Source organism: Pristis pectinata, chromosome 3 (assembly GCF_009764475.1).
Source record: "Pristis pectinata isolate sPriPec2 chromosome 3, sPriPec2.1.pri, whole genome shotgun sequence".
NCBI lineage: Eukaryota > Metazoa > Chordata > Chondrichthyes > Rhinopristiformes > Pristidae > Pristis > Pristis pectinata.
In genome coordinates this window covers 89185364-89196151 of record NC_067407.1, presented here as the reverse complement: position 1 = coordinate 89196151, position 10788 = coordinate 89185364, and the positions used below count along the sequence as shown (strand labels likewise).

At 40.0% G+C, this 10788-nt stretch overlaps 1 protein-coding gene across 2 annotated transcripts in view; it reads right to left on the bottom strand.

The window, feature by feature from the left end:
- Positions 1 to 4387: 4387 nt before the first annotated feature.
- Positions 4388 to 10788, bottom strand: part of sptlc3 (serine palmitoyltransferase, long chain base subunit 3) — an 80551-nt gene continuing 74150 nt past the window's right edge. The window contains exon 12 of one of the 2 annotated variants that reach the window (XM_052011050.1): positions 4388 to 10493. In XM_052011050.1, coding sequence (XP_051867010.1) covers positions 10293 to 10493 — 201 coding nt within the window. In that variant the 3' untranslated portion in view covers positions 4388 to 10292. The remainder of the gene's footprint in view (positions 10494 to 10788) is intronic. The other variant, XM_052011051.1, reaches the window with a different exon arrangement.

The window sequence follows — 10788 nt, the reverse complement described above, 5'->3', positions numbered from 1 at the left end:
TAACCCCAGTAGGATATAGCCTGGAAATGGGATTGCCAATGCTCCAGGAATTACAAATTAGTCTCCAGGAACTGCTACAAAATACATCTGGGTGAAAATTATAGGGACTTTGGAAAAAAATGCTTTTAATTTTGTCTTGGAATATTTTTATTAGTTACAAAATTATTATTCATTTGGAAAAATTGTTTAACTGACGGTCAAGCAACAGTCCATCAAATAATGGAAAGCTTGTTCACTTTATAATTGGCCATGGGAAGGAGTGCAATGAGGATGGGTGTGTCAGGTGATCAGTGGCAGGGACTGTGGGGGTTTTGAGGTTGCAGATGGGAGGTCATGCAATTAAATCTCCTGGAATACATCCAACCTGTGCTGGCAATCCTAACAGGCCAAGATAATAAACTGGTAATTTATAGTCGGTCTCATTATTCTTTTCACTCTTACCTTTGTAAGTTAATCATTCATTAGAACGCTGTTGATCTAGTTTTGTGTGTAGTCCAAATGACTTGATGTAAAGTCAACCAAAGAGAGTCTTAAATCAAAATCATCTTTTTAAGAATGGAACTGGTTATTTATTTGTGATTGAACAGCCTAGTTTAATAAATTCCTATTTGCCTTGATTTAAAAAGTTTTGAGTATTTGCCAATATTTAAAATGCTATGGGATAATCAGAGTCTATTGAAATAGTTTTAAAAGCAGAGGATTAACCCATAAACCTCCTAGCTTGAATCCTACACAAGGTTACAGGCAACTCTGGATTAAAAATCATGTCTTGCTCCTCAGCTGGTCCCATACATCTTGCCTGCTCGTCAAGAGGAAACATTCGGGCAAGAGATCAGTTAGCCTGCTTTTGCATGGAGATTAATCACTGTCCAGAGTAGTGGTACAGCAATGATGTAGTTGAGGCATCGATTGGCAAACTCTTGTTCCCAATGCCTGATGATCATTAAGAGGATACTAAGATAGGGATTCCTCCTGGAAGTGGTGAAATGGGCAGTATTGATTCATGGTCCTGTTAAAAGGAGCATCTGATGTTTAATTCCATTAACAGCCATTTCCTCATGACAGGGAGGAGGCCATTGAGTCAATGCCGGCTCATCACAGCAATCCTATTCCCCCAATGATATTCCCTGTAATATATTCTCCTCACGCTCCCATCAACTTCCCGCAGATTCTATCATCTACATGCACACGAGGGGCAATTTATAGTGGCTGATTATCTACCAACACTTGGCAGGAAACTGGAGCACCCTGGGGAAGACCATGAAGTCATAAGGAGAACAGGGAAACTCCACACAGACAGCAGCCGAGGTGAAGATTGAACCCGGGTCACTGGAGCTGTGAGGCAACAGCTCCACTCTCCTTTCCCTCAGGAAATGGCTGGGCCCAGGGAATTTGCTGTGGCCAAGTCATTTCAAAGACAAGAGCTTCAGCAGCACAGAGAGATAAAAAACCTTAAATTATCATAAAACTCAGGGCATCGAGTTCATCAATGCTGAAACTGTACTCCTGTTTTCATGGTGGACTCATCAGGATCATTGAAACCTAATGGGCAGATGGATCCACAACAACTGATTTACAGAGCAATCATTTGCATTTATATAGCACAGTTAAAGTGGAGAGATCAGGATAGATGGGCAAGAGCTTGGTCAATTTTATGGGGCCCCTTAAAGGAGAGAGGGGCAGAGAGTTTAGGGAGGTAATTCTTGTGGTTATGGTGTAAGCACCTGAAAATACAGTCACCAGTAGTACAACAACTGAGCTCAGCAATACACAAGATAGAAAGGTATATTGCAATAAAACATTGTTTAGGTACAACCCAAAATTTCAGACACATCATGTTTAGTGATTACATATCTAAATAAGTCCTGGGCTCAGCATTGTCTTAAAATGATGCTCAGCTATGCAGATTAAATGATTCTGGGGTTTGATCTCTCCTGTGTTTTGTTGTTCAGGGTGAACTAGGCAATGGGAATGCTGTACCTAACTATTGACCCAACAATTACAGCTTGTTATGGGAAAGGGCAAGGGGTGGGGGGTGGTTTAAGTGACAGGTGAAATTCAACAGCTAGCATTGTAGGTACAGATTGTTATCCAGTGATTTATGTTGGAAAGTACAGTGTGCCCACATAAGTAAAGGACAGGATTGGGTCCTGCTGTGATGGCCACATGATTGAAAACCCTGCCACTGCTGTCTAGACTCACACACGCAAAGTCACTTATGGAGGAGACAGGCAAAGGAAGAAAGTTGAGGCAAACAACAGCAAGACTAACACTACTTGTCAATGCCTTGAAATATGATTCTAAGTAAAAACACATACAGGAAAAGGAGGAACAGTTGGCTCCTCAAGCTATTTAGTAAGGTCATGGCTGATAAATACATCAACTCCATTACCTGGATTTCTTCCATATCCCTTACCTAACTATTGACCCCCCCCCCCCACAATCACAGTTTCTTATGGGAGTGAGATCCAGATTTCCACTACCATTTATGCTTACTAATTCACTGCTAAATAGCTCAAGTTCCAATTTTACCATTACATCCTCTTGTTCTGATTCTCTCTCTAGAGGAAATGGTTTCTTGGCATCCACTCTATTGAATCCCTCAAATCATTTTAAAGATTTTGTATGGATTATCCCTCAACCTTCCAAACTCAAATAAATCCAAGTCCAATTTATGCAACTGATCTTCACAATTTAAGCCCTAGTATCTTTCTGGGGAATCTACAATGTACCTCAAGACCATTGTATTTTTCCCTGAGGTGCAAGGCCTAAAATTGAACATGTACATCAGATGACAAGCATTTCCTTTGGAATTCTGCATTCCCAATTGGAATAAAGGTCATCTTTTTACATTGCCTTCTTTGCACCTGCACACATGAACATCTTTGTTTCTTCACAATTTCTTGTCTCTTCTGACAGAGAATTCTGATTACTTCTTGGATCCAGATTGAACATCCTTATGCTTCCCCACATTGAACTCAGTTTAACTCATCTTAATTTTTGCAAATAATCATTTTGGACAAAATAATTTCAAATGCTTTGAGAAAGTTCATGGATACAAAGCACCAGGTTAGGTGAATTCACTTAGATCAAACAGATCTGACTTGTCTGTCACAAATCTACACCAGCTCCTTTTAATTAGATGGTATACACCCTTGTTGTTCAGTCTTTGATGTTAGATTCTAGTAACTCCATATAACTGATGTTATATTGGCACTTCTGCAATTATGTGATTTCTCTCTCCATCCCTGACCAAATATCGAGAATGATTCCAGAAAAAAAAAAAGTGACTTCAGCCAAAAGGAAAGACTGGAGAAGCTGGGGTTATTCTCTTTGGAGGAGAGGAAGTTTAGCTTGATGATGACAGATTTAGATGGGGTAAACAGACGGAGGCTGTGCCCATTGGTAGATGGCTCAAGGACTGGGGTCACAGATTTAAAGTTATGAGCAAAAGGTACAAGGGGGACATGAAGAAATTTAAAAAAAACTGATTTAAAGTGTGCACAAGAGACTGCAGATGCTGGAATCTGGAGCAACAAACAATCTGCTGGAGGAACTCAGTGGGTCAAGTAGCATCTGTGGGAGGAAAGGAATTGTCGACATTTCAGGTCCTGATGTAGGGCTTTGACCCAAAACGTTTGGGTCAAAGCCCTACATCAGGACCTGAAATGTCGACAATTCCTTTCCTCCCACAGATGCTGCTTGGCCCACTGAGTTCCTCCAGCAGATTATTTAAAGCAGAGAGTGGTCGAGACCTGGAAATTCACTGCTTGTAAGGGTGGTGGAGGCAAAGTCAATTGGGGCTTTCAAAAGGGATTTGGAGAGGCACTTGAGTGATAATAATTGCAGGGTTACAGAAAATGAGCAGGGAAATGGGCCTGACAGGATTGCTCCATAAAGCACTGGCACAGGCTCCAGCAGTGTCCTGTGCCAAAACAATTCTATGATTCTAGACGACACTGGCAATGTTCCAATCCAAAAGGCACAATTCCTGAATCTGCAGAGTTTTGGAAAATTATGACTAATGCATCAGTGATTTCCACATCAATTTATCTTAATAGCCTGGGGTGGGGACCATCAGGTCCTGGAGAGATGTTTAATACATTTATGATCATGTGTTCTTTAAACGTATTTTAGTCTGTTTGTTATCTAGTCAAACTACAAAACAAGAGGTTTTTTTTGTAGACACAAGTCAAGGCAGAACCGTTGCTGGGTTGAGATCCAATTTTTTTTCACTCTCCAATTAAACAGAGCAGAAGAAGTCAACCCTACATCGTGATTATTTTAATTGGACCTATTAGAAAAAAAAAGAAGAGCTTAAACATACCAGTTAATAGCAGTCATTTTACCGAGACATTTAACAGAGTTCATAGACAGAAGAGGCCAGTTAAGGGAATGCGAAGGGCTTTATTTGTTCCATACATTTGATATGACACGTGCCAGTCTTCATTTTTTATATATAAAAAAATTCTGAACTCGCAAAAGGGAAAAAAACATTTTTGTACATTATGTATATTTTAAAAACATAATCGGCATTCATATATATATTATGTATTTATAATATATATACAAATCTTTTATCATCAGCACTTTAAGGTACATGAAGGTATACATAAATCAGATTTACAAACCACTCTGCACCAGTCACTTATAGAGCCATCAGCCCTCTGAATCCATGCAGTAAAATCAGAGTACAGGTTACTTCTGAGAGCTCTTAAAGTGCTATTTCCTATATTTCAGTGCATGCAGATGAACAAATACAGTTGTTTATCAAAAAGAGCAATCAGCCTTCATTTACACTGAACATGTAATTGCCAGGCAAATCATCTGTGTCATGTTCATTCTTGCTGTGTAATCCTGAATACATTGAATATCACAATTTAACTCTCCCAAATCCCACCTTTCCCAATTATCCCACTTCAACTGAAAGCTGGAAGCAATTAGGTGTCTACATATTGCTTTATAATCCTGATGTTTTAGAATGGATTCACAAAGTAAATCAATAGGAAAATTCTTTAAGAAGTATAGTTAGATAAGTTTTTTTCAATGGTATAGCAATCCCTTTAAAACAGCACCGGATGCCCTGGAAATGCAGGCTAAGTTTGCACAATGGTATTAATCACAAATGACTAATGAATCTCGAAGCTTAGAAGAGCTTGGCCCACCCAAGGAAGCTCTGTCATTGGAGCTGGTTAGAAATTACAGGTTAAAAGTGCATGCAGAGGTGCTTAGGGCAATCTTACCTGTTCTCTTCATCATGTACTACCTATAGACCTAGCATATCACAACAGCAGAACAAACAGCCAATTGTCAAAATCCATGCTGGAAACAAGGGGTGCAAAATGCCTGACCCATGAACAGAAGTTTTAAGTTAGCAACAAGCATTCAGGCAGATTCAAGTTTGAGGCTTGGATTCCCAGAGAATTCAGAATGTGAGCCAACGCATGGGTATATGTTCATTCTTGTTGTGAACTCTTGGATTGACTCAATATCATAACTTAGAATCCCACCTTCTCTAACCATCCCACTCCAACTAAAAGCTGGAGGCAATTAGATGAATACAAGGCACTGAATTTTAATGTTGTACCCTGCAGTAAAAAAACTCTCACAATCAGTTGGGACATATTTCTTGAAATCTGAGGTCTTGAAATTCCTGCTCTTTGGCAGGAAGAGTTGCCATTGATGGATGCAAGGAACTTTGGACAATCAAACTCTCAGGCCATGCTGTCTTTAGCCAAACTGAAACTGTTGTGACAGCACAGGTTAATATGCCTCCAGCTCATTGGATCACCATGGACAGGCAGAATCTAATTCTCTCTCTCTGTGCCCTACCCAAGGACACAGATCCAATGTCCCAATTAGAATATGAAGGATAAAAGTACAAAATTAAAAGTAAGCGCAGACTTCACCCTTTGGACTTCAACCATGGAGAGCTCTGGTTGCTCAGGGGAATAATAAGACTACTGAGCATGCCATGCAAGTACACATGGACAAAACATATCACACATATCATCTTGCTCACAATGCCTCATTGAGGCATGTTCAAATTAAAAACTGCCTCTAAATTCAACTCAACAATTCCTTGGCTTTGTGAAAAAAGGCTTGCAGAAAACTTCTTTTTCCTGTGAACTTATCCATGATAATTTCACGCCTGCAGGAGGAAATGATGCCTTTAAAAAGGGGATTTATAGTGTTTTATTATGGTTTAGTAACCTTAAAGAGAATATTTTCAGCAAACGATTTTTCCACGGAAGACAGTACTCCTTTGAGATCTGCAAATCCAATTTCTAAGCCCTCTCTTGTTTCATGTTACATCTATCAAGTGAAGTTGCAGCAATTTCCCTCCAACCTACGCATGAGGAACTTCAACCCTCAATCTCCAGTTTAAAATCCTGAACAATGTTTAGCTCCAGTCCCATTCAGTAATGAAGAGGAGAATAAATAGAATCAGTTTTGTAGATTTCAAGATACAAAACTAAAATTAAAAGCATTGAATTACTTTAGTAAGTTAAGTGGGGCAAGTAATGTTTACTTCCTGGAAAGCCTACATTGATAAGGTTTGTAAACATATGTCCTCCCTTCCCAAAAGGCACATTTCTTTAAAGTACAGGTAAACTGGGAAACAACAGCTCATCAAAATGGCAAGTAGAATGAGGTGGAAATCACCAAGAACTTCAAAGTCAGTCAATTGCAAGGCAAGGCCCTGTCTTTTAAATTAACAGCATGTTGCTTAAAAGAAAAAAAGTTCAGTCCTCTTTTTTATGCCAATTGGTCAACTTGGTCCACATCCATTAGCAACTGGGGAGGGGACTCTGTATATTGTTACATGGGGGTATTTTTATTCTAAATTTTGCATTGTAGCTAATGTAGTTCTAGGAAATCCCACAAGGAATTCAATGTTTCAAGGTACCAGCTCCCCACCATCAACTCAAGGGCATTAGGGATGAGTTGTAAAATGCTGGCCTTGCCAGCGATGGCCACATACAATGTACAAATAATGAGGATTGTATAACAGACTTTGGGTCTACTCCAAAGGTTTTAACAATGCATTCTAATTCTTTCAGCACAGGCATTGCACAGATACAGGCATATTTTGCCAAAACATACTTGGTTTAGTTAGAACAATGGGCAAGGAAGATTCATTTTTCCCTTGGGTGTCAGGATGCAGTGCCTGGTAAAAATAAAACACTTCAATTCTGCCACGCACATGCGTCAGTTCCCTATATGCTCCATATGTATTCATTGAGTACTTCATGAAGCACTAACATCATGCACAGTGGGTAAGTAATTATGGTCACACCATGCACGTGCTTCCTATTTTTCCTGATTTCTGGGAAGAAGACTGACCTGCATTTACACATTGCCCTTCAAGACCTCAGGAAGCCTCAAAATACATACTTTCAGAAATGTCAGAAACACGGCATTTGATGTGTGGATGGCACACTCCCACAGAGGACAATGTGATAATGACTTCATAATTTGTATTTTTGATTAATACAGCTCAGAGATATACCTCTGATATATAGTTATGGGATCTTTTGTGCCCACCTGTGAGGGTAGATAGTTTCGGTTCAACACCTCATTTTAAAGTCAGTCCCTTTGACAGTGCAGCGCCTCCACAGGAATCCAACAGAGTGTCAGTCTGCATCTTTGGACTCAAGTCTCTGGGGTGGGACTCAAACTTGTAACCTTTTGACTCAGAGGTGAAAGGGCTACCCACCAAGTTACAGCTGACACTATAGGGGAGCTGCGTTAACATTTAAAAGTCCATTCGGGATAATGGTTTGCTCCTCAGCCTGTGATTTAAAAGGACTGTTAAACGCCAACCACTTAACATAATTTGCACTTCCAGGCACCGATCAGTGGGAGTCACACCATTCAAACCCCAGGCTTTTGAAACTGGAGAGCAAATTTCTCCACTTGTTCAGCAAAATATAAACAGTGAAAGGCAAAGAGGCATCCACATGTGACACCAGACTTCAGTGCAAACACTGCCAGAGTCTCCCTGGTTTGTTAGGAAGAGTCAGTTAATTCTCTGTACCATATGCCAGGCTGGCCACTGCTGTTAACAGGGCCATATGTCGCAGAACCAAGGTGTTAAAACAGATTCCATAGAGATTTTAAAGGAATAGTGAATAATTCTTCATGAATCTGCAATTTCAGTCACACCTGTCCTAATTTAACGCCAGCTTTTTGAAGAAGTGCAATTAAAAAGAGTGTAAGTAGAGTCAATGTCACAATGCAAGTTGACATTGGCATTGATACTGGTGATGTAACACATATGAGCTGTGGCTGTGTTGTGATAACGGGTTTCATATTTGTTAAGGCAATCAAATGGGCAATAATTAGTACAAGAGAACTGTACAACAGTTACTACAAGAGAAACTGAGTCTTCATTGCAATGGATTTAAGGGTTTTTGACAAGTGTTGAATTCAGTGAGATCTTTTATATCTTTGTCCAAAGGCAGCTACAAACCTTGATTTGAGAAGTGGTGTTAGAAACTGAGCTACTGTCTGGAGTTTAATAGTGAATCAAATTGATTGTTTAAAAACAAAAAAATGTAAGCAAACGCTAGTTAAAAAAAACAGAAACTATAAATTTGCTGTAAAGAAAATGTACTTTCCTTTGAAAATCCTCTCTGTCATAAATGAACTCCTTCATTGCTGGCTCTGTAGTGGTTGGTGCGTGTGCAGGACCTAGTTGTAGTTGTTGTTGTGATAACTGGGCAACGTCATGTTCTGGGTATCCCTGGAAATCAGTAGGGAATGCGATCACATTGCCACAATCATATTTCCGCTGGGTTTGAATGTGCCTGGACTAAAAGCACTGACTTTGGTTTTCCCTGAGAAGACAGGAGGGCCTTATGTTCTTTGTCCAGCAAGGCCTTACTCTAAGAGGATGTGCAGGTGGGTACAGTAGTCTGGAGGACAGCTATGGCATACGGTACAGTGCCCTCACCCCAATGGCTGGAAAAGGATTGTGAAGGCACTGGGAATGTAGCAGGCACAAACCAAGAAGATAATATTACAAAACTGACAATGAAAAGTTATTAAAATTAAATTAAAATGTCACAACCTTGAGTAGATAGCTGCAGCATTTAACCTTCTTTCTGCTCCCCTCAAAACAATTTTCATTATAAATATTACAATCCTGTTTGCAGAAAGAATTTCACATTTTTAAAAATCATATAAACCACACTGTTGGAACACCAACATTCCAAATGTGCACCTAAACATCTAAGGACAATATTTTAAAGGAGTCTCAAAAGGAGCTCCAGAAAAAGTTTACAAAAATTATAATTTCTGTATTTACACATATATTTTTCTCCATTAACATTTCAACAAAATTTCATATGATTAGATAATTCATCTTTGGCAACATTTCCCCCTCAAAACATCTATTTCTCTCCACTATAAGGACTGAACCCAGATCAGCCTGAAAATCCAAGTGCATGTGATTCGAAATCCAACATAAACCCCACCCGAACATGCCCCAGTTTAACGTTTGGCTAATTCATGAATTCATGAATGAATATTTATTGCAATAATCACAGGTAAAGATAAATATACATTTTAAATGCTTGCTTGGAGTAACAGCAACTACTTTTTTTTTAATATAATATCTTTTTAAAAAAACTCCAAAAAGGCAAAAAGGGTGACTGAACAAAAACATCTGCAGAAAGAACAGCTGCAGATGTCAAACGAGGTTTTCAGTCTTCCATTGATCTCAGCAGTGCGGTTGCCCGACCCCCTCCCCATCCCCTAAGCCCTCTCCCTCACAATACCGACACATTATACAAGAGGATACGGGTGGGCAGTCTGTTACCAATGTTTCACCATGCCCTTGCTTCTTTGCTTGGTATGCTCGAAAAGTTTACGATGCCAATGCTACCTCCACGTCTTCCCTTTCCTTTCCTCTAATTCATGCTCGTTAAAGAGGAGGTGCGCATGTTGAGTCCCTTAGTGGGATTGAAGAGGTGCGTATTTGCAATTCTCCTCATAGCTCACATTCCATGCTACGGAGGGGGCTTAGTCTTCCAGCTCAAAGTTGGATTCATCGTAGAGTTCAGGTCGAATGGAAGGTGTCCGCCTGGAGTACTTGAATTGCAGGTAGTCACCCATTTCATCAAGGACATCCAACACCTACAATGTAGTGAGGTTCTTTTGTGATAATCATTCTATTTTCAAGTGGCCTTGAAGTAGTTAGCCCACCACCTGGGCATTAATAGTATACCTGTTAACAGTTAACCTTAATGAACAGTGAAACAGGGGCAGGCACAGTGGAGTAGTGGTTAGCGTAATGCTTTACAGTGCCAGCGACCCGGGTTCAATTCCGGCTGCTGTCTATAAGGAGTTTGTATGTTCTCCCCGTGTCTGTGTGGGTTTCCTCCGGTTTCCTCCCACATTCCAAAAACGTACGGGTTAGGAAGTTGTGGGCATGCTACGTTGGTGCCGGAAGCGTGGCGACACTTGCAGGCTGCCCCCAGAACACTCTACACAAAAGATACATTTCACTGCGTGTTTCGATGTACACGTGACTAATAAAGATATCTAAAAATTAACAGGCATACATTTACCCCTGTAGAGTGGGTCGAAATTACATGAAATTTTATAGCACAGTAAAAGGCTATTCAGCCTAACAGATCTGTAGTATTTACATTCTACACAAACTCCCTCCCCACCTTGTCAAGAGTGTTCATTTATTTCTCTCTTGGTTTGTTCAGCAGCATCTTCGAAGCACCTCCTGATAAAAAGCTCCCGTCTTACAAACTAGGATGTGCTTGTGAA